The sequence below is a fragment of the Rattus norvegicus genome, chromosome 14 (assembly GCF_036323735.1).
Source record: "Rattus norvegicus strain BN/NHsdMcwi chromosome 14, GRCr8, whole genome shotgun sequence".
Taxonomy (NCBI): Eukaryota; Metazoa; Chordata; class Mammalia; order Rodentia; family Muridae; genus Rattus; species Rattus norvegicus.
In genome coordinates this window covers 101,185,926-101,210,585 of record NC_086032.1, presented here as the reverse complement: position 1 = coordinate 101,210,585, position 24,660 = coordinate 101,185,926, and the positions used below count along the sequence as shown (strand labels likewise).

Genomic DNA, 24,660 nt, shown 5'->3' with positions numbered 1-24,660 from the left:
GAGCCCCGAGTCCAGCTAACGTCTAATGATGGTTTCTGATACAATCCTGCGGTTTAACGGGGCATTCTAGAAGCATAACTATCCGAATCTACACTAATGACTACCACAGTAAGCTAAAGTAAAACGCAGTCTTCAAGAGAGTTTGCTCAATGGAATCTCATCAGCACCGGGACTATTACTGATTCTCTTGAATGACACCCAGATCCGCAGCTAGGGACTGAGCTTTTCTCTGGTTTCTAGCTTTATTTCGTTCTATCTGAACGAGGACTTCTCGCGGTATACGCAGAAAGCGCGTTTTTATTAACTGGATCAACATATTAGAGCACAGAGGAACAGGAAAGAACGGGCGTTGGGTGACCAGCCCAAGAAAAGGACAGGCTATGCAGCGTGCTATTCAACATGGCGGAGAACGCAGTTCATCTCTAATTGACAAGAATTTCACGAGTTGACCAATCAGAGGGAGAATACTTATTTGTCCCGCCCTCCTGTTTCTCGACTGACCAGTAAGACGCTAGACATAGGAAATGCCTGTCACTCGGACCAGTGAGTGATGGGGTAGCTTGTCTTGGGGTTCTGCAGCTAGCTTAGCCGCAGGCTTGGAGGGGGAGAACCCACAGGGACCACACCCTCCCAGCTCAACCCCACCAGCCTCCTGATCGATCTTAGGTTTTTGGCCGCTTCGGATGGTCTTTCAGTGAAGTCTCAGCCACCTGCAACGTAACACTACTTAGAAGTAGCGCCCCTGTCCCCACCATAAGGTTCCAGTAGTTTCCACATTATGCGGCTCGCCTTCCACTGAACCTGTTTCTGACGCAGTTGCTACCAGCCCTTCCTTGCTCGCCCCTGCGAGGTCTCCATCACCTCACCTTCCCTGCCTCCTCTGGTTTGGCTGAGCTTGCCTCTTGCAGGAACTGATGGGTACTGGTTGGTTCTGAAAAGCTAGAGGTGGGGAGGGATCCATAGCCGTCGGAATGACAGCTAGTTCTGTGACGGGATTTGGTGTAAGCCAACTCAAAAACAAGACCTGTCTACAGACTGAAGCCCTGTAAGCTGATGGTTTTAGGATCATGAAATAGTAAATAATGGGTATGAAGGACATCAGTGTCCTTCAGTACAGAGAATAGGAAAGTTTCGACCGACAGTATTCTAAATTTGCAGACATCGAGTAACAGCTAAAAAGAGGGAGGGGAACAGAAATGGGCAGATCTGAAAGAAAATGGTATCGTAGAAGTACTTTTGCATTTTTGTATTGAATTGCAATATACAGGATAGTGAAATGAATAATTTTGGATGTACAGTTATATGAATTCTGACAAGAATGAATACCCATGGAATCACAGGACAACTACACAGACACAACCTGTCTCAAAAACAAACAAACATACATTCCAGTTGATATTTGGGTTTATACTTGAGTTAGGTGAGAACAAAGCACCCAAGCTGTTAGAATTGCTTGTTAGTTCTTGCGAATGGGTAATATTCTATGGAGAGCTTTAACTTCCTGTTACACTGTAAGGAGCACAGAGGTCACAGAGTGTTATGTCGTAGGGGGCTCTTTCTCCGTCAGCCCCTCAACTATCAAGTTTTTAGCATTTGCACTGGCTGATTTCAAGGTTTGATCTCGTTACCGAAAATGTAAAAATAATCTGAACAAGAAACATTGGCATTTGTGAAAAAGCCAAATGAAGACAAGTTCTGCCACCCAAGAACTTGGAATTTATTTAAGTAATGTGAATGCTGATGCCCCTATTAAATCCCAAACACCCCCATGTGACGTGCAAGGAGGCGGGGCCTTCAGGAAGTAACCGAGTCGTGCTGTCCGAAAGGGTCCATGGCTTTAGCTCCCTTTGATGATGCAGGGTAGATTTCCCAGGAGCTCGCAGGCTTTACCATGAGCACTTGAAAGAGATTGAGGCCCTGGCATATTTTATGCTCCAAAGCAGTTTGACACATTTTAGTGAATGTGTGAGAAATGCTCATCTCCTCAGGGGTAGAGTTCTACTGCACGTAGTTCAGTGAGGCTAAAATACAAAATGCATACCCACAACTAGAAATGGGTAATCTAGTGAACAGATCAACGGCTTGTTTTGCAGAGCTCTCTGCTACAGTCATGGCGGGCAGAGCAACATTGGAGGGAGGAGCTCAGGAGCCAGTGCTGGTTCACTCTGGGAGTCAGACACTAGATTTTTTTTAGACATATTTAAGTACAGCACAATTCTGCAAAATTCTCCCATGTATATAATAAAGTTTAAGATGTGACTACATCAAATCTCTGTAAAGTACACGTGGTACCTTCCATGAAGATGGGCTCTATAGATTGATCCTCTGGGGGAGGAGCCAGTGTGCTCCTGGCCACATGGTGCAAAGGTCACCAAGCTGAATCACCCATGTCCGTCCCACCCTTCTGGGCAGAAAATAGGTTGTACATGTCTGCCTTTGAGGGAACAACCCTGGGTCTCATTCCTAGTTTCCCGAGTGCTTATCTGTGGCACAATGACCTCTGCCACTTTCTAAGAACCCCTCATAAATCTAAGTGCAGCTCTTCCACAGCTCTGGTGCCGTTTTACATAGCACTGCTTAGCCTTTCTAACAGGTGCACACCTTTTCTGTTTTGCTAGGTTCCTTACACACCGCTGACTTGTGTTAGGCCCCTAACCTTTGGGTGGTGATAGGTTCCTTACACAAGCTCCACATGTGACTTCCTACGCAGGAACACTACCTGAGATCTCTTTCCGATTTTGCATACTGAGGCCACTTCATACACGTTTTGGAATTGACTGAATGGCAAATCTACTTGGAGGATATAGTCTGCACACCACTCCTTAAACTCTAAACACTTAGAAATCTTATGAATAGAGAACTGAGGAATACACTTAAATATACCTATCTTTCCAGCCCCTTTAAAGTACATCCTTTTAAGTTTGGCAGGGTAATGTCTTTCAGCTTTAATAGAGCAGAGTCCCTTTGGGTGAGCTGACTTGTTATAATCCCTACAACGAAGTCGTTGTTAGGATTGTTAGCTATTGTGCTATAACCCCTACATCAAATCCTAAGGTAGTGGTTTTCTAACACTGCAAATTCCACATAAGCAGTGGTTAGCAGAAGTCTGTCAAAACAGCTGCATATTCACAGACTTAAGTAGTAATGGATATCCCAGTATCCATTATTATGAACTGGAATATTATTTTGACCTAAATTTCTAAGATATACCATTCCAAGATTTTCAATTGTTTTATAAATAATTGTATAGTTTATACAACTAAAATGAAAGAAAAACTAAATTCTGGATGATTCAAGTATCTTTATCTCAAGACCCTAGGCTCAAACATTCATTTTTCTTAACTTCTTGGATTGTAATAGAGGTAATGAAGCACTGTATTTTGCAGGCCAAAACATGGCTGACCGTAAAATCAGGCTTTTATTCCAAGGTGTGAAAATAAGTGATAAGTACCTATCAGGTTTTAAAAACTCATAGGTATGTAACTAGAATTAAGGTAGCTAATTTGAAATTTATAATCTGAGACATGAGTGAAATATAATTTCACGTGTGAAGTATAGTGAGTGGTTGGCAATAAGAAGCTAAACCCATCTGACTGTAAAATGTGCCACATGGCATGGGCTTGTTTTGAACTGATAAAGGTCTCTACCACTGGGCCATCCTCTCAACCAGAATACTCATAGGAACCTCAACTAGCACTCCTCTGGAGAAGACTGATGGGCAATGACAGGCTTCTTTTGTATTACTTTAGAATCAGTTATTCTTTGAGGCTTTCTATGGGAAGGGGTACTTGTGTACGCAATGTCTCCCATGGCTCCAGGTAGTGACCAGGCCCAGTTGGTGATAGTTTGGCTGGCTTATAAGACATGGCCTTCTGATGTCACTGGGGCAGGCAGGCTTTGAGAATGTCAAGACTGGCACCATTAGAGTTCAGTTTTGTGCTTGTGGTTCAAAATGCAAGCCCTCATCTTTCCAAGCCTCCTGGTTTGCCACCATGGATTCTTTCTTAACCCTTTGGAATTCTAAGCCCAAATAAATTCTTTCCATAAGTTGTCCTGGTCATGGTGTTTTATCAGAATAGAAAAGTAACACGGTATTTGTGATAAACACAAAGGAACTTTTTTTTTTTGAGACAGGGTCTCACTATGTATAACCCTGGCTGACCTGGAACCCACAGTAACCCACCTGCCTCTGCCACCTGAATGCTGGGATTAGAGGTGTGCACCACCACAGCCTATTAAAGCAAACAAAAATAAAAAACTTCCAACTAGGGGTCAAGACTCCTAACAAGTTGAGTTCATCCCGGACACCCACAAGGTGAAAGAAGAGAACTGATTTGTTCCCCATTTGTCTTATTTCCATGTACCATATCATGTACTCTCCTCCCCAATATACAAACCAAAAGAAATTATAAAAACCGTACATCTGGCACACACCTGTAATCTCAGCACTCATTTAAGTGGACAAGGGAGGATCAGGAGTCAAGACAGTCCTCAGTGACACAATCAATTCCAGGCCCAGCTACACGAGACACGATCTCAAATTAAAAAGCCTGAAGCCCTGGGTTTCAACCCCAAGAACTGTACAAACTGTGCACAGCTGTGAATTCCAGCACTTGGAAGGTGGAGGCAGATCACAGGTTTGAGGTCAGCTAGAATGTCTCAACAAACAAATACAACCACAGATGAACCAACCAAGAATACACAGGACTAAGGGGTTAGATCAATAGGTAAATGTTAAATTTTGAGGGCTGTAGTTTACCTATAGGCATTTCCCCCAAAGTATTAAAAACAATATAGCTTTGGAATGACAAATATGGAGTTTAAAACCAAGTATTTAATATTTTCATTAAATTGTTTCAATACAATTCCCAACAAATGCCAACTGCAAGACAATGTCCAAAAACTCTGAAGAAGCAAGCTCCCAGACAAGGAACAAGGCCATCATCTTCCACTCTAGCCACAATACTTCTCTCCATACTCGTGCCAGTCAGCCAGCCTCATCCAGATTATCGAGTATTTACCTGATAAGAAAAAAACACTTAGGTTTCAAAACTTGTAATAGCATAAAATGTCAGATCATGTTTAAGGTAAATTGTTCTCTTCTTGGTGGGTAACAAACTTTTAAGTACTCCTTTTTGACTGCCCCTGCAATTTAAGTCTGTTTGCTTACCACATCATCAATTTTCAGAATGCTCCGCACAGTTTCAGTTGCTAGGGTCAACGCACTGACTGACACCAACAGAGGCTGGACAACCATTTCCTCCAGAATGTTGGAGATCCCACCCTGCGGGGAAGCAGATGCCTTCAGAATTTGAACACACACAGTAAACAGCAAGAGCACAGCTATCACTCTTCTGAGCTCACCAGGCAGGATAACTGCTGGTCCTCACAACACAAGAACCAGTTCACACTTACATCTACTTAACTAGTGCCCTCTCTAAATTACAACCCAGGAAATGAAAGGCCAGACCAACTTCTTACAAGTTAGTAAATGGCATTTGAATGCTGTTTCCCAAGGCTTCATTTTTTTTTTTTTTTTTTTTTGGAGCTGGGGACCGAACCCAGGCCTAGCAAGCGCTCTACCACTGAGCTAAATCCCCAACCCCCCAAGGCTTCATTTTTATTCTGAAGGGCATACAGTAAGCTTGCCAGGTCTCAGGTGTGAATAAAAAAAAAAAAAAAAAAGAAAGGAAAAAAAGAAAAATCACACTACTTTTAAGTACAAAGCCTTCTAACCAACAATGACAAAATTGTAAACAACAATTCCTCTACCAATCTGTTCTTCAGCAACCGTAAGCATCAAGATTACTACCTTTCAGGGGTTGGGGATTTAGCTCAGTGGTAGAGCGCTTGCCTAGGAGCGCTTGCCTAGGAAGCGCAAGGCCCTGGGTTCGGTCCCCAGCTCCAAAAAAAAAAAAAAGAACCAAAAAAAAAAAAAAAAGATTATTACCTTTCGGACATTAATGCCTGTAGTTTTTTCTCCTTGGGCATGGCGGTTTCTTAGCTCTGTTACAGTAGAGATGGGATTCAGGCCAGCATTTTCAGCCAGTGTAGATGGAATGACTTCCATGGCATCTGCAAAAGCTCGAACACAGTAGGACTCCATGCCACTCAGTGTCCGGGAGTACTCCGTCAGTCTGAGGGCCAGCTCTATTTCTGGAGCACCACCTCCTGCAATAAGAGCTCTGAAATTCACAAACATTTTTAGCTTGTTTCACCCCAAAGGAAGTGATTTTAAGTCATTTATTATCTAACTTTAAAAAGTCAAAATACGGATTGGGGATTTAGCTCAGTGGTAGAGCGCTTGCCTAGCAAGGCCCTGGGTTTGGTCCCCAGATCCGAAAAAAAGAAAAAAAAAAAAGTCAAAATACAGCAGGTGGTTGTTTTTTAAAGGTAGGCTGGCCTGTAACTTGGATGAAGTGGAGGACAGACCTTTGATCCTCTGTCCTTCACCTCCTGAGTGTTAGGGTACAGGTGTGCCCCACCACACCTGGTGCATGCAGCCCTGCGTGGAGGCTGAACTAGTCAAGCAGCCAGCAATGGTGGAATTGTATTCCAGTCTCAAACTACAGTCTTGAGAAGACTGGGGCCGGCAAGATGGCTCAGCGGGTAAAATGCCCCACACCAACCCAAGTTTGGTTCCCAGGACCTGGGACCTACATGAGGGCAGGAAAGATTGCCCCAGTGCCCCTCCCCCAACATGCTACACTGTACACACACACACACACACACACACACACACACACACACACACACACAGACACTGAAACGAGTTGTATGCAGCGGAAGTCACATTACCTCTTCTTCACCAAGCATCGGATAACACAGAGAGCATCGTGAATGGAGCGCTCAGCTTCCTCAATCACCAGTTTGTTAGAGCCTCGGACGACAATTGTCACTGTTTTGCCTGGGCTTGTACAGCCTGTAATCTTTAGTGAATAAATGTCAAATTAAGCAATGTGCTAAAAGAAAAACCAAACCAAAACAAGGCAAGATAAATAAAGCTTAACAATATATTATTACCTTGAACAGTTTTCCAGAACCATTCAAACTGACTTCCTCTGCTAACTCAGCAGAACCCAGCATGTCAGGAGTGAACTGGTCAATGTGAGCCACTGGTTTGGTTCCAATTGTCTGGGAAGATAATCAAGTCCACAAATCAAGACAGCATTGTGCTAGAGACAAAACTCAATGGAAGAACAAGCACTTGTCTGGTATTCTATTCAGAGCACTAGACTCAATGCTGCACTACAAAACAAAAAACCACCGCTGTGCTGGGCCGGGAGACAAGGGGCTGGCAGCTCTACCCACGCGGCGGTTCACAGCTCCACAGGGACCGAGGCCCAAACCAGGCCTCCCAAAGGATGGTGTGGTGCAGGGATTCATGCATGCAAACACACACACACACACACACACACACACACACACACACACACACACACACACACCCCACTAACCACAACAGGAAAATCAAACCCATAACACACGCTAGTGGGTATTTTCACACACATTAATTTTACCTTACAGATGAATTCAATGTCTTCTCTTTCAATGTCCTTAACCACCATAATCTTCATTTTATTCAGAAAATGTAACGCAAGATCACTAAGTGCATCTCTAAAACACAAAAGTATTTTTATCTTAGGTTTAAAAATTGTTATTGTTCAATAGTTGAGATTTTAATTTTACTCTTATTCAAATGGCTAACTATGACGGGAAACACTTTTTAATGTTCATTTAAAAGTCCAAAATTCTCTTCTTCTTTCTTCTTTTTGAGACAAACTCTTCCTATGTAGCTTTAAGAAATCTGCCTGCCTCTGCCTAAGTGCTTCTGCCTAAGTGCTTCTGACAAACTATAGCCCATGTTTAAATTATCAAGAAAAAAATAGTCCCGTCTTTATAAATGAAAATATGATGCACCAAAATATACTCTTTAGATTTCCTGTGCTTTAGAGACTAAGTAACTGTCTCTTTTAAAATTTGCTTGGGCAGGGACAAAGATGGCTCAGGTTCAGTTTCTAGGTTTGTAACAAAGCAGCTCACAGCTGCCCATAAACCCAACCTAGTTCCAGGGCATCCACCACCTTCTGCTCATCTCCAAGGGATCCAGATGGTGTACACATGCAGTACATACCCTTAAGCAAACACATACACATAAATATTTTTTAATTACTTGTAGGATCCCCAAATCAATTTTAAGTCTCGAGATAAGAGAGTAAATAGAACAGACCTTAGAATAGACTTCTGTATGAGAAGGACATTACATCCTGTTTTCTTAATTTGCTTCACCAAATTTAAAATATAGGCTCTTTCTTCTCGAAGCACTCGATCCATCTGGGCGTAGTCAGATACTACTATCTGATTATCCATCTGATGGGAACAAGAACTCAGCAATCATTACAGCAAGAGATTTTAATGTTAAGTGAAAGACCAGCCCACACCTACCAGTTAGAGATAGGCACAGAAAAGGATCTAAAATGACATACATAAATAAAGCTATTAATTAATTAAATTAAGTTTTAGCTTTCTATTTTAAGACAGGGTTTCTCAGTATAGTCAAAGCTGTCCTAGAACTTAACTTGCTCCAAAGATGAGCCTGGCCTTGAATTCAAGAGATCTACCTGCCTCTGCCTCTAAAGTGCCGAGATTAAAGGCATTTGTCAGCGCTCTTAACCACTGAGCCACCTCTCCAGCCCATCACTTTTCAGTCACACCCATCACTGGTGTCTGTCTGTCTGAAAGACAGCTCTCTCAGTGTGTAGCTCACGCAGGCTGGCCTTGCACTCACCACCCTAACACCCAGGTACTGGGATACAGGCATGTATGACCACATCAGGTTCTACCGCTTCTGAAACTAAGCTGTTCTACACACCATATGTATTACAGAAATAATTTTAATTACATCCTTTTTACTCTGTGACTTGTTATATATACGGCACAAAAAAAATAACCATCAATTTTCATATTTTTTTTTTTGAGAAACAAAATACCGAAGAAACCTATATATTGGCAGAATATAAAGTCTGAGGTGCCATACTTTTTAGGGAACTACACTAAGACGGTAATATCTTACGTAAATAATGACTTCTATAGTTTGGCTATCAAGTTAGTCTAAGGCTCCACTGCACAAACAACACAATCTTTGTGGGATCCATCAGGCAGTATCTCAGGAAGCTAGACACAATCTGCAAACTCAAGGAATGAGCATAACACACACGTAGTTTACACACATTCCAACGCCTGTAGTCTCCACCTCATGTTACTTGAAGCAGCAACCAATTCTGATTTTGTCTCAATTTAATTGTTTTGAGCTCTATGTTTTAGAGACATCACCAGTACCAGCATTTTCTATTTTCTTCTTAAAGAACACATCTGATTAGAAAGTTACTAAGTAGGAAATCAGCTTGGATTTTACTTACATCTGTTTTAGGAGCAGATAAGCAAAACTGAATAAGCCCAATCTTAGCCTTCTCAACTCTCGTTATGCCAGAATTTGCCACTTTCTGTGTGAGAACAAGGCCTTCCACCAGCTCACAGTCATCTATCGTCCCACTAGGAAAAACAATCAGAGCATAGAAAAGTGCTTTGGTCTCATTCTCAGAACCCATGGATGCACGTTCGTCCTACCATAAGGAAGCACAAGCCAACCCCTGAGATCGCCATACCTAGCTCTCACTTTCAGAGTCACCTTCACTTACGCTGCGTCCACTGGCAGGAAGGGCAGCAGCCTAAGCATGGCTGCTTGAAGGTTTTGTGAGACAGAGCCTCTCTCCCTTCAGCTCAGACTGTCATGGAGCTCACTGTTTATTCCAGGCTCGACATGCACTCACAGCCGGCTTCCCACCTCAGCCTCCCAAGGGCTGGCATTAATGCATAAGCCACCCCAGCTCTTTCTTCAAAGTTATCTGGTTTTGGCAAATCAGAGATGCTTACCCAAGCTTCTTAACTATTTTAATATCTCTAAGATCGACACTGGTAGCCGTGGCTGGATCGATCACTTTCATCACTGCATTGACACTCATTGGAGAGAGCAGACTTGAATACTGAGAGACAACCTAGATTTAAGACAGAAAGTTACTTTTACGAAGCAATAGTTTAAGAAATAAATACCAGCTCTGGATTTAGTAGATGAGACACTAAACTTAAGGTTGTTTTTCCCACCCAGTTTGCAAGTTGCCTGATATACAAATAAAAATATACATGCTTTTATTCTATTACATTTGGCACTATCTAGACATTTAATTTTATGTGAAGAGTTCCCACCTAAATTGATTGTGTAATGAAACCATCACATCAGCTTATTTATGTACTAATACCAAGGGCTGAGAAGACAGACAATGGATAGTGTACTGGTTGGTTTTGTGAGTCAACTTGACACAAGCTGGAGTTATCACAGAGAATGGAGTCTCTCCTGAGGAAATGCTCCATGAGATCAGCTATTTAAGGCATTTACTCAATGATCAATTAGTGATCAAGAGTGGGAGGGTCTAGTCCATTGTGGGCAGTGCCATCCCTGGGCTGGTATTCTTGAGAACAAGCTGAGCAAGCCAGGGGAAGCAAGCCAGTAAGTAACATCCCTCCATGGCCTCTGCCTCAGCTCCTGCTTCCTGACCTGCTTGAGTTCCAGTCCTGACTTCCTTTGGTGATTAACAGCAATGTGGAAGTGTAAGCTGAATAAACTCTTTTCTCCCCAACTTGCTTCTTGGTCATGTTGTTTTATGCAGGAATAAAAACCCTAACTAAGACAGACAGTATTCATGAAATTTCTTCAGACACATCAGAAGTGGGTATCAGAACTCATTACAGATGGTTTTGAGTCACCATGTGGTTGCTGGGAATTGAACTCAGGACCACTGGAAGAGCACTCAGTGCTCTTTACCACTGAGCCATCTCTCCAGCCCAAAAAAAGTGCTCTTACTTAAAGATCGCTGGATTCGGGGCTGGGGATTTAGCTCAGTGGTAGAGCGCTTACCTAGGAAGCGCAAGGCCCTGGGTTCGGTCCCCAGCTCCGGAAAAAAAGAACCAAAAAGAAGAAAAAAAAAAAAAAAAAAAAAGATCGCTGGATTCAGAGTCCAGAGTACTAACCATTATTATACCATGGAACCTACATGTTTCTAATACCATTTAGGTTATTTAGAGACAGAGCCTCACCATGTAGCCCTGGCTTGCCTGGAACTTACTATGTATTACCAGAGGAAAGGAATGCAAGAAAAAAGATTTGTTACTGGATGAAATCATAATAGAACAGATGGTAACATAAAACTTTTTTCTTTTTCTTTCTTTCTTTCTTTTTTTTTGGAGCTGAGGACATAACCCAGGGCCTTGTGCTTACAAGCGCTCTACCACTGAGCTAAATCCCCAACCCCAACATAAAACTTTTTATAGTTTTGTTTACAAACTTCTAAAAAAATTCATCTGTACGGATATTCTGCCAGCCTGTATGTCTGTGCACCATGTTTGTGCCTGGCACCTAGGGAAGTCTGAAAAGGGCGGTGGGAGTCTTGGAACTGAAGTTACACGTTGTTCTGAGTAGCCACACAGATGCTGAGAATTGAACCCAGATCCTCTGGAGAAATAGCAAGTACTCTTAACTGTTAGGAAATCTCATCAGTCCCTAATTTTACATTTTTATTATTTCACCTGAATTTTCCCAAGAAATTTGTATCCCCACTACTTTAAATCTCGCAAATAAGAACAGCAGTACATGTGTCACGAGCTGATTAGTGGATGGGCAATCCATACTGAGCTCAAATACCAGTTTCATCTTCTTCGTGTGCCATGCGTGTGCCGTTGAGTTTCTATGTTTACTCCCCCCATTCTATGGGGATGGCTATATAAAATCCTGAGGACAGCAGATGTAGAAAACTTTCCACATTTTCACATATTAAATAAAAACCTATATTGACAGAAATTCTATGACAGCCTTGGATTTTGGCAGTGAAAAAGTTCCCAACTTAAAAGCCCAGTTTTTGCTTTACCAACAAGTGTTAAGATGCAGTAAATGAAAAAATACAAATGGATACTGCACCTATGAAAATCTCTTAATTCTTTTTGCTTTGTTTCCCCCCTCCCAGGACAGGGTTTCTCTGTACAGCCCTGGTTTTCCTTCAACTCATTTGTAGACCAGCTGGCCTCAAACTCAGAGATCTGTCTGCCTGCTGCGCCTGCTGATAGCTAGTGTCAAAGGTGTGTACGACCATGTCCAGCTAAAACTCCTTATTCTTGTTAGCCTTACTGATCATTTTACCTCAATCTTAAAACAAGTCCATTCCAGAAATGATTACTAGTCTTGTTGAGGCAGTGTTAGATACAGTTTAGCAAATCAATGCTCACAGCATCACAACACACCATCATCTGTAATTCAATTCTCCCTCAATGGTTGTCTCACCTTTGAGTTCAATGAAGTGGTTGCACTATTTAACAAGGTTTCTCTGTCGCTCAGTTGCACAGGCCGAGACATGTCGGTAAGGATTTCAAGACCCTTTTCCAAAGCTTTCTGGAATGACTCGGAAATGATGGTTGGATGTATACCTGCCATTTATGAACCAGGTTAATTACAAACTACTTATTTATCATTAAAGTGTTTTACTCATTAAAATGACAGAGTAATCTAATACTTTCTTTCCCTTTTTTCTGTTGTGGTGCTGAGGCTGATCCCAGGGCCTCCGGCAATAAAAGGCAGATACTAAGCAATACCAGAGGCTCCAAATGCTCACCACACAAACTAATTTACAATTCAGTTGTAGGCAGAGCGGCTTAAATGAGTGCTTATTACGGTTAAGAGCTAACTTTTCAATCTGAAACCGGTGAAGTACATTTTCATGCAGTATTAAAGCTAAAACCAATTTAATGCTTTCTAAAACACTGAATACATTTATTTACTTTAAGGCGGAACTGGAGAGTTGCTGTGATGAACACTACGTATGAAAGCAAGAGCTCGTCTCACCTAAGGCATCTCTCCACGCCTGAGATTAGTAACAGTGCCATCATTTATTTTTGAAAAGCAGAATTCTATTTATTTCTACAAAAAGAAGCCTTGCAAAAGTAAGAAGCAAATAGAAATCCTTGACAAAAGAGTAGTCACTTCAAATTAAATCCCATATTACTTAATAGCTTGGCTTTTTATGTTTGCCTTTAAAAAAATATTTCTGTCTTTCTTCAGTAATAAAAAGTATTTTATCTTATATTCTACCTACCTTTCTGCAGAAGCTTGGTACAGGAGTCTAAGAGAGAGCCAGCAATGATGACGACCGACGTGGTGCCATCCCCTGCTTCTATGTCTTGAGCTTTGGACAGTTCCACCAGCTATGTGAACAGAACATGCCAAGATGCTAAGAAATGAGAACCCAGTAACATCTAACTCAAAACACTTGTTTTCTAAGAACTGTCAACGTAGCTCAGTAGTGTATAGTTCTTGGTGAGCTTGCATGATGCCATGGATTCAGTCCATAGCAAAAACCAAAAAAGCAAAATGAAAAAGCCCCCAAGCTCTCTTATAGAACACCTCACACCCAGAGAACAGTATCTTAGAAATGTACGTTTTTAGCATAAAGATAAAGGATTCTCCAGTTTAAATAGTATCAAAGTTAACTCTATTGAGTATCATACAAGTACACTTGACAGCACATGCCCACGAATATAATCCCCAGCACTCAGGATGAAGCTGGCTGGCTGCCAAGTCCAAGGGTACACAGTGCGTACCAGGTCACTGGGCTACTGACCGAGATCGTGTCTCCTGTACACTTACCATTCTGGCTGCTGGGTGTAATACTTGCATTTGTTTCAGAATGGTGGCACCATCATTGGTAATGGTCACATCGCCTTTTCCGTCTTGAATCTGGAACGTTGGTTTTTTAAAACTTTAATGCAGTATTCTACCAGCTCTATTCCATTTACTATTACATACAACTTAGTTTATTATGTATGCTGCTTAACTTAATATTCATTCATTAGTAAACCAGTAAAAACATTCAGAACAACTCAACTTTGTAAAGTAAGTGACTGGCTCTGCCTGGGTAGCTTGATCACATTTAAGTGTGTGTATATACATAACTGAGCACAGTGCTCAGAGACCAGGAGTATCAGACCCTCTATCTAGTGATGGAAACGCAGCCTGGGCCCCTGTAGAAGCAGTATGCGTCCATCTCTCTGGCCCCTGCTCACTCAGGGTATGTAAAGTAGTCTGGAGGTAAAGCTCATTCAGGAAAGTGCCTACTGCTCAAGCATGAGGACCTCGGCTCAGATCCCCCAAATTCCTTGGCTAGCCATATTGGTCTGTCTCCGGCTTGGTTGCTAACTAGCTCTCAATCTTAGGACGCACCAATCCAAATTAGACTCTATCTGCTTTACACTGCCAGTTAGTTAAGAAAAAAAGTTTAAATAGTTGAACTGGGCGCAGCGGCTCACACTTGTACTCCTAGCATTCCAGAAGCTGAGGCACAGCGGTAAGCTCAGGTTTCAAAATAAATGAACAGTCAAACGTGCTAGCACAGCCTGTGACCCCAGCACTTCAAGCAGAAGCAAGAGGACCAAGGGACAGTCTCAATCCAAAAAGCATTAAAATATACAGTTAAATACTATACTACCTAAGTAATCTCTCCTCTTGATGAATTGACTTTGGAGGGATCTGAGGAAGAAGAGGTGGTATTATAAGGCACTACACACGGACTCAACCCTAGGGCCTTGTTCCACCCTAAGCAAGTGTTCTACCACAGATGTCAGCCCTGAAACAGCACCACCTTTCATCTGACTGTGAATGTGAACACAAGTTCTCAACAAGTAATGAGTTATTTAAATTTTTTACCATTTTGTCCATTCCTTTAGGTCCAAGGCTTGTTCTAATGGCATCGGCAACCGCTGTTAAAAAAGAAGAGTAACAAAAGTCATACATTAAACCAAGACTTAAAGAAAAAGGCAAAAGCATTTTGTTTCAAAGTTGCTCTTTAGGATATGGTATATACCAGCTTACTATGCCTCTAAAACTTCATGCCTAATAACAACCCTAATAGACACTAGACCACTTCACATGTGCTAGGTCTATGTAGAGCAAAATTTCAAAATTCCTGTGAGAATCAAAATGGCACAATCTAGTCTTAAGTTCTTAGTGTTATTTCTTCTTTCATTTAACAGTACAAGCAGCAGCAAACAGCTAAAACCCGAGTGTTGTACACAGCACATTCATTAGCTTTTCCTCTCCCCAACAAAACATAATCCGCTGAGAACACACATGTGGGACCCATAGTCTAATAATTCGTCTATGTCTCTTAACTAGTATGCTTTTGCCCACATCAGGTAAAGAATAATTTAACAGATATACCTCGTATAATACTAATATTTTACATATGTCATGACTTTGGTCTAGCAGTCATAATCAAAGTTTCAGATGATTTTAGTGGACCTGTTTCAAGATATTCACTACTCCAAAAAATACCGTATTTCAGACTCTACATTTCTAGAAGGTCTGTAAGACAAGCTAGTGACTGTTAAATGGTTCACACTGAGCTAGCAGTATTTTCTGTCTGTGAAGTCTTCCTCACCATTAAGCAAGTACCACTGTCTTTTTTTCAGAGGGGACGGATAACTCCAAAATGAACTAAACTCCAGCTGTATCTGGAAGAAGCCTTTCTTACTCCCTAGGGTTTTGTTCTAACTTGGAAAAACTAGTTTGCCCTTTGCTCTTTTAGTAACTAGATAGCTTTACAGGCAATTTGGTAACCAATCCTTCCTACGTGCACGACTCCTGTCCTGTTTTAATTTTTGTGCTTTTGACAGGTGCTGGATAGTTTATATCAAGTTGACCCAAGCAAACTAAAGTCATCTCAGAGGAGGGAATCTTGATTAAGAAAAAGTCAATTGCAGGCAAGCTTGTAGGGCATGTTCTTAGTGATTGAGGGGAAGAGTTCAGTCTATAGTGGGTGGGTGGGGCTATCCCTAGGCTGGTGGTCCTGGGCTGGTAAGAAAGCAGGTTGAAGGGCTGGAGATGATGGCTCAGCAGATGGATAAGAGCACTGGCTGCTCTTCCAGAGTTCCTGAGTTCAATTCCCAGCACCCAGCAACCATATATAACCACGGTCCTGTGGGATCCAATCCTTCTGGTGTGCAAATATACAGACGAAACACCCATATACATAAATTACATAAATAAATCCATCTTTAAAAAAGGTTACTCTGTAATCTGTTTTTTCACAGTAATAGAAACCCTAGCAAAGATGGCTGCCTGAAGTAAAAACATCCCATTTTGTATATAGCATACACTCTTTGGTCACTCAATCGGCTCGATTTTTCAACATCCCAATAACTCCACCACCACATACATAATTAATGAACCCAATAAATTTCTAGGTGTCAGGTATTCACTCCAAACTTCCAAAAGACTCTTCGACCGACCACCTTGCCAACTTCTCCAACTCCTTAAGGTCCACCCTGCACCCTCACAGCACCAACACACTGCGGTCACCTGGGCTGGTTGACTGCAATACTCCCAAGGTTTACTTCGTACAGGTTCACATTTAATTCTCCCAGCAACCCTGCAAATAAACTGTTCCCTCACCCAACTTACAGCTTTATTGAAAATAAAGCCAATGATTCCCTGGGTTCCAGGACTTTCCAAAGACAGGACAGCAATTTCACTTCTCGAATCATGCATCTTTTTCTCCAACCCAAATAAACCCTGGCAATATCTCTAAAAGCTTTGTTCTTAATTTTCCTTCCATATTTTTTTTTCTTCTCCAGTTCGGTTTCTCTAAATGTTCACAATTACAGAAAGCAAAGATTTATCTTCCCCGGACTGATAGTAAGGGAACTTTGGTTCAGAGGTCAAAAACATGAAATAACACATGCAGAGAATAAAACTCAGGCCTGTCTGTTTTTCATCATGTTCCCCACGTGCAGGTTAAGTGGAATTTATGCTGTCTATCCACGGAACCAAAAAAGAAAGTTCATTTAACTATGCCGTCTACCACTAGGTTTAACGAACAGCCAAGCTTTAGTTCTGAAGCGTCAGATCTCAAGGATCATTGCATTTCAGCATCTTATACCATCCGTTGTCCGCACCAACGTGACGAACACCGCCCAAGCCCGCAGGGGATGAACTAGGGAGCACCGCGACCCACAATGGGGCGTGTCCGAGGCCTCCACGCCGGAGTACTCAGTAGAAAGCTGCGCCCACCGGACGAGACCACCTCTGAAGGAACACAACCCACCCAAGGCTAAGGTCACAGTGAGAGGCTGGGCCGTATTGCCGCTAGGCGGGCCGGCGAGGGGTGATACCTTTGGCCGCGGAAATGTTGCTGAAGCGGATCTGGGCCGGTTTGTCGCGGTCCTGGTAGGCGCCTTTCCCGCGGTTGCCCGGCCCCGCTGCGGGCGGCCCGCTTCGGGAAGCTACGTTCTCCGGCATGGCGACTTTGATGGCGTCTGCGCGGGTTCAGGAGGACCGATGGACACGGATTCCGGCCTGCTGTGGAGTAACGGTCTCCCTGGCCGCCGCCTCCACGAACCTTCCAGAAAGCGACGCCGGGAGAGAAGGCGGAAGCCGAAGAAGGGGCCTGCGGTGGTGCCGGCGCAGATATGACGTCAGGGGCTGTCCGCCGCACGCCGGCCGCGGAGCTCGCGCGCGGAGATCCCGGGAGCGGACAGTCAACCGGTCCCTGTGCCTGGGCGCTGAGATGGAGCGGGAGGTTTTAAAGGCGTGACAGGTGCCATTCTATGTAGACCGGAGCCACTCGCTCCTGCTAGTCATGTTGACGAAGCCGTGACAGCCCTGGCTTTGTTCCGGAGTGGGTGTGGCGCAGCCGGCATTTTCCAGACATCTATATCAAAATTCTAAATTTTATTCCTAGTTTATTCACTTTGCAAAGGTGTTGGAGGAAAAATTTGCCATGAATAAGTTTCTTCCCTTGTGTATATATTTTTTGCCTGCCTAGGGGTTTAAATACACTGGTCAAATGGCACAGAATCTTAATAGTTGTGGAGCTGTGACTGCCTGCCAAATCCAGTCTGCCTTCTAGTTACGACCTCTTCCATAAACGTAGCCACTGACTCTTAGGGAACATAAACATAGTAATAACTGATTAGTAGTTATCTGCTGAACAAAGTGTGAAGCCTTTACACCCTTTACCTTACCTATTCCTCCTCATAATCCCGTGAAATAGGTGCCATCGTCTTTGCTTTATGGATGATGGCACTAAAGCCCAGGGTCAACCACAGTAAGGCGATGGAATCTGTCTCTAGGTAAACTTCCAAGGTTTCTATAAGCACTATCATTGACTAGGGAAGTTTATATAGGTAATACCTGTTCACTAGTAGTTCACAGTTAATCATTGAGAACCCATAAGGTGCCACATGCCTGCAGTAGGTTAAGGAAAAATTGTTTTATGGACTTAGTCCTGTGATCACGAGGAGCTTTGACACGAACTCAGGCTATTAAGACTAAGATGAAGTTTTCAAGTCCTCCCCCACTGCACCACCCCCTCCATCCGGGGGATACATCTTTTTCAAAGACTAGTTTACCCCTCCCTCACAGTACATAAACATTCTATGGCAGTTGAGACAACTGGTTTATATGAAAAGAACAGGTGCTGGTACTGTGGTGGTTTGAGATGACCCCCCCCCACCCCCAGTTTCAGACAAATACTTGGTTCCCAGTGGGTAGCTCTGATCAGAGAAGCTTAGAAGGTGTAGTCTTGCTGGAGTAAGTGTATCACTGGGGACAGAATTTGTTTCAAAAGTTGCCAGGCATTCCCAGCTGCTTCCTGTTCACAATTTGAGATGTGAGCTGCCCCTGCCCCATGTTTTCCCTGCAGTTCAAGTGTAAGTCCTGGAACCATAACACCCCCACCCCCCCAAAAATCTTCCTTCTATAAATTGCCTTCGTCGACATGTGTTTGTTTTTGTTTTCGAGATAAGGTTTCTCTGTGTAGCCTTGACTGTCCTGGAACTAACTCTCTGTAGACCAGGCTGACCTGAAACTCACAGCTATCCACCTGCCTCAGCTTTCCAAGTGCTGGGATTAAAGGCCTGTGTCACCGCCACCCGGCATAGTCATGGTGATTTAGCGTTTTATCACAGCAATAGAGAAGTAACTAACACAAGTACTCTGACTTCTCCTGCCCCTAAAAGCAGGAGACAAAACTACCACCTGAAAGGGGCCTTCACTGTGCTGCAGGAAGACACTTCTTCCCAGGGACAGGGAAGCAGAATGAAAGAGGTCCAAGCCAATCTCTGCCAATCATGCTGGAAATCTGAGTTCACTGCCTCATGCACGGATGTTTCAGGGAATTCTTCTTTTCTGCAATAGTTGGATTTATCTATGGTTTCCTGACCGAACGGCCTGGGTGGACTGTCTGCATAGTTTGCTTTCTTGTGTTTGTTGACATTTTCTCCGTGGCCCATCTGTCACTGACATCCCTTGAAGTGGTTACCTGTTCAGACTCTGGTACAGAAGACAGAATCGGGGGACAGAAAAATTAAGACACATGCTGAAAGCAACTGATTGGGGGCTTTCACCATTCAGCACCTGTTTCAGGTGAGCTGAATTGATTTCACAGCAAAACATGATCTTAAACCCTCTATGTTCTGACCAAGGGGAGGGGTAGTTAGCGCAAGCCCCTTTGTCGTAAGTCACTTTATTATTTTTCTCATTAACATATGACTGTCTGGCTCAAACTTTTTTTTTTTTTTTTTGGTTCTTCATTTCCTCCTCAAGTCTTTTATGTCAGATAAGACTTAGATTTATACATTTTATTTATCTGTCTTTGTTGAAAAGTTCTATCCAAAGATGGGCAGTTGATGGTGCATGCCTTTTACACCCCCGCTCCCCCAGACTCAAGGGTTAAAAAAAAAAAAAAAAGGACCGGGAGCTAGAAAGATGGACGCTTTGCTTTAAAACACAGTTTAGGACATTTGTCACTCTTACAAAAGACCCGGGTTTGATTCCCAGCACCCACACAGCTGGATTACAATCACCTATCGCCCAGCTTCAAAGGATCCAGCACCCTCTTCTGACCTCCACAGACACCGCACATATATGATGCACACGCATTCCTGCAGGCAAAAATACTCATAAAATAAAGAAATAGCTGAGTGTGCGCCACCACCGCCTGGCACAGTCTACACTTTTAACGTTTATAAAAATATCACTTCCTGCCCGGAACCACTTGCTTGCTGGCATGTTTGGCCATGATTAGAGGGAAACCTGTGTGGAAGCGGGGCTGTTTATCAGATACCGGTTTCCCTTGGGGCTGAGCTTCTGGGTCTTTTCCTTGTTGCTGCTCTGTTCTGACGTTCTAATGAGCATCCTCTTAGCATTTGTCCAGGTTTGTTATCTATAAAACCTGTGATTTGAAATTTAATAAACGGTAACTGTGTTTTGAGCCTTTTGTTTGAAGAGCATTCCTAAAACGCAGCTGGCGCCAAGCTGCAGCTGCAGCTATGGCAATAGCAGCCCCTGGTGGCAGAAGAGGGAATTTCTTTTCTGGGTCAACCTGGTGATTCGGAGTTGAGGTAGGCCAGGCTCACAAGGTTCTCTGACCAGGGGTACTTGGCAGAGCATAGCACCACCCAAGTGCCACTTCGGCATAAGAATTATTTCTAATTTAAAGCAATCAAGAAAGAGTAGGTGCCAAAAGTCTATCAGCTGAACTATAACTCGGTGAAGTATTCACTCTAAAGCTGAGAGATGGGACTGGCTGGAGAGACGGCTCAGGGCTTACGTGTGCTTACTGCTCTTACAGAGAGCAGCATCCAGTGGTTCACAGCCTCCCGAAACTGTGATTCCAGGAGTTGAGTATCCTGACTTCCATGGGTACCTGCCTGCAGGTGAAGCACATGCACGCATTCAGGCACATGCTCATAAAATGAAATGAACAGACAAAGCTTTCATGAAAGAGAAATGGAGCCAGAGAGGCAGCTCACTGGGGAAGGCTCTTGCCACCAAGCCTGACTCCTGAGTTCAGTCTCTGAGATCCACATGGTGGAAGAGAATCCATTCTTGTAATTTGTTTTACAGTCTCCACATGTATGCTGTGGCATGTGTACAGACAGGAACACACACACACACACACACACACACACACACAAAGAGAGAGAGAGAGAGAGAGAGAGAGAGAGAGAGAGAATTTAATAAAAATTTAATAAGTTAAAAACTACACGATACCTTTTTCTATGTGCCCCATGACAACAGTAATTTGGTCATGGCCTTCCGGATGAAGACTTACGCATTATCTGCTTAGTGGTGGCATTTGGTCCCACCTTCCATCTGTCTCTTCCGTCCATTCTTTGCAACCTCCTTTCTTATTCGTTTTGTTTGAGATAGGCTTTCTCTATATAGCCCTGGTTTTCTTGGAACTACGGTGGAGAACAGGCTGGCCCTGCGTCTGCATCCTGGGTGCTGGGACTAAAGACGTGCGTCACCACACCCTGGCTCTTTGCGCTCTGTAGGCGCATTTAACACAAAAGTGTAGGGTCTTTAAGGTTGTTTTTCTTGGCTCCACAAAACATTTTTGAAGACGCCTTTTAGAAAAAATCACTTCTTTGGAAAGGTACACCTCGAAATTTTTCTTTTGCATACATACAATCAAACCACACACAAACAGTAATTAAACCAGTCCAGACCAGTGGTTTTCTTTAGGTTGGTACTTTCTTGAAAGGATCAGTTAGTTGTCACCTTAATGGATGGGTAGGAATAGCCAAAGTTAAACTAATCAGGAATATGATACAGTCTGCTATGCAGGGGACATTTATGAAGGTGAAAACCCATTTGTGAATTGTTAGAGCCTAAATTTAACCCAATTTTACATGCAAACACACATTTTAAGACTTACTTATTTTAGTGGGTGTTTGCCTAGATGCATGTATGTGTGTCACATATGTGCTTGGTGCCCAAAGAAGTCAAAAGATGGCATTGGGTTCCCTGAAACTGGAATTACACATGGTTTGTGGGCCATCTTGCGGGTGCTGGGAACTGAACCTGTGTCCCGTGAAAGAGCAACAAGTGCTCTTAACCAAGGAGAAGTCTTTCCAAAACCAAGCACATATTCTTAGCTTGGTTTTGATATACAGACCAGATCTCTGGCTTGCAGTGACTGCAAACTGAGGAAAGAATGTTTTTCTCTTTGTAACCTCCACCCATCTTTATCCACATTTAGAAACGCCATGCTAACAGTAGCAACTGCTTTTCCCTGGAGTTCGGGCTATTACACACCTGTGTCAACTTAATTCCATGTAACAGTACATGCACCTGTGTGAGGTCTTTACAGATTATAACAGAGGAGAGAACACGTGTGGAGAGCTTTTGGGGCCCACCTTCTAGGAATTTGGCAGGACTTTGGCATTGGGCTAGGACAAGAAAGTAGGCTTAAGATGAACACAGCTGGGGAATGCATTCTTTGTATCGTGATGGGTCTTTTTAAGACCATGAATACAGGGGCTGGAGAGATTGCTCAGTGGTTAAGACTGCTCCTCCAGGGGTTGGGGATTTGGCTCAGTGGTAGAGCGCTTGCCTAGCAAGCACAAGGCCCTGGGTTCGGTCCCCAGCTCCGAAAAAAAAAAAAAAAAAAGAACCAAAAAAAAAAGACTGCTCCTCCAGAGGTCCTGAGTTCAATTCCCAGCAACCACATGGTGGCTCACAACCATCTGTAATGAGATCTGATGCCCTCTTCTGGTGTGTCTGAAGACAGCTACAGTGTACTCATATAAAGTGGAATCCTGAATGCAGTAATCATGGGATCTTTGTTTATGCCTTGTTTGTCCCTTGACTGCTTTGTTTATGCCTTAGGACTGACCCTATTCTATGTATGCACCTAGAATGATATAAAAGCAGACTGGGGTCATGTTAGTGTTGTCGGCTCCCTCCCTGGAAACCCTGTTGACTGACTGAGCTGGCTTGTCAGACACAGCTAGCATTTTGAAGTCTGGGATATAGAACTCTACCTCCCAATCAATTGTGTTGGAGGCAAAGAGGTCCTCGTGCTCACAGGTAAGTACCAGGAAAAGCAGGAATGTAAAACACAAGGAAAGAGATGTATAACATGTTTCTGCTCAGAAGGCTGGGAATGGATGTGGTTAGTAGCCTGGTGACCTCTGTGCTGTCTGCATGGCCGAGGCACATCTGGCTCCCCCAGACTTTGTTATCTCATTTTCCCGAGATGCTTGTTTGTTTTTGAGACTCATGTACCTACAGAGTGCGAGCATGTAGAGGCCAGCATATAATAAAACCCTGCCTGGTCTGGAGTTCCCTATGTAGCCCAGCCTGTCTTCTAACTTACAACTACCTGTCTCTACATCCTGAATAAAGGCATATGTTACCATACCTGGCTCAATAAGTTTTATATTGACATTTTAGACATAATTAAAAAACTGAGCCATTGTTTGTATACTCTTAAGTCCTCAACACAGTATAAGTTATCCACAAAGTGAGTATTTGGTCTTTCATATGGATATTTAAAAATTAAAGCAAATTCTCTGGTGCTGGAGATCTTGCTAAGTGGTAGAGCACCTGCCTAGAACACACGGAGCTCTGCCTCTCATCCTCTCAAAACACAACTGCAGAAAATAAAAACTTAAGGGTCCTTTGGAAAGTCAGTGGGATGGTTGAGGCAAGACACGTGGAGGACATGTGATATTTGGAGGGCATAAACAGGACTTCACAGATAGCTTGGCTTGCTGATACAGCTAGCTGTACACAACAACCTCTCCCTGACCCTCAGATCCATGTCTTTTGTAGAAGTCACGGTTCCAAACATATTCCCTTCAAAATAAGATGCAGGCGTTTGGTTACTTCACATGTTGTCTGCTCACCAGGCTACATAATTGTGCTTGAATGCAACCGGAGTTCATAATGTATTATTCTATGTCCTTTTATTTTAATTTTTTTGTCTTTCGAGGCAAGGTTTCTCTGTGTGGTCCTAGCTGGTCTCAAACCCAGAGAGCCTCCTGCCCCTGACTCCAAGTCTAGGGATTAAAGCCCAGTGTGCTATTTTTTAATTGTAGATTACAATTAGCTTATATTAAATTTTAAATTGGGAGCTAATTTACATATTGTGAAACTGTCTTTTATCGTACACATAAATGGATACAGGACAAAGCCAGCCGTGTAATTATTACCAGTGGCTACTCACTGGCATTTTCATCATCTGAAAAAAGATCTTGTACCCATTCAGTCATTTCCCATTCTTCCCTCCTTCAGTCCTTGGCAAATGAATTTTTGTATGGATTTGCTTAGTTTAGATATTGCATATAAATAAGATCATCCAATTGTCTTTCATGTCTGGCTTCATTCATTTCGTGTGGTTCTTTGAAGGTTTATTTTTAATTGTGTGTGTGTGTGTGTGTGTGTGTGTGCACATGAGTACATTGCTGCTTAAAGCTCTAAATTTCTGAGGTTGGGGTTACAGGAGGTTATAAGTCGCCTAAAGTGAGTGCTGGGAACTCTACAAGAGCCGTATGCATTTTTTAACCTCTGAATCCGTTCAGCCCTCATTTAGCACACTTTAAAGGTTCACCACCTATATTCTAGTATCATGCTACACGCTTATAGGTGAGTATAAGTAAGGGTATTTTTTTGTAATTACATAGGTAGGTATTTACTAATGCGATTCCAATTCAAGAATGAAAAGAAGGCATTGAAAAATATTGGTTATAGAAAGTGGACCATACTGATAATGC

General features: G+C 42.9%; 1 protein-coding gene and 1 long non-coding RNA gene across 2 annotated transcripts; one reads left to right on the top strand and one right to left on the bottom strand.

Annotated features, from left to right (window-relative positions):
* Positions 1-365: 365 nt before the first annotated feature.
* Positions 366-24,254, top strand: LOC134481877 (uncharacterized). The gene is made up of 2 exons (XR_010057758.1): positions 366-503; positions 12,889-24,254. It is a non-coding gene; the product is annotated as an uncharacterized LOC134481877 (long non-coding RNA).
* Positions 4,651-17,529, bottom strand: Cct4 (chaperonin containing TCP1 subunit 4). Its single transcript, NM_182814.2, has 14 exons — positions 17,269-17,529; positions 14,804-14,856; positions 13,748-13,837; positions 13,197-13,305; positions 12,389-12,531; positions 9,934-10,055; positions 9,420-9,552; positions 8,231-8,370; positions 7,521-7,617; positions 7,024-7,134; positions 6,799-6,929; positions 5,951-6,185; positions 5,171-5,284; positions 4,651-5,021 (listed from the first exon to the last, which is right to left on the bottom strand). Exons 1-14 carry the CDS (start codon positions 17,393-17,395, stop codon positions 5,007-5,009), a joined length of 1,620 nt encoding a protein of 539 aa, NP_877966.1. The 5' UTR covers positions 17,396-17,529; the 3' UTR covers positions 4,651-5,006.
* Positions 24,255-24,660: the final 406 nt, after the last annotated feature.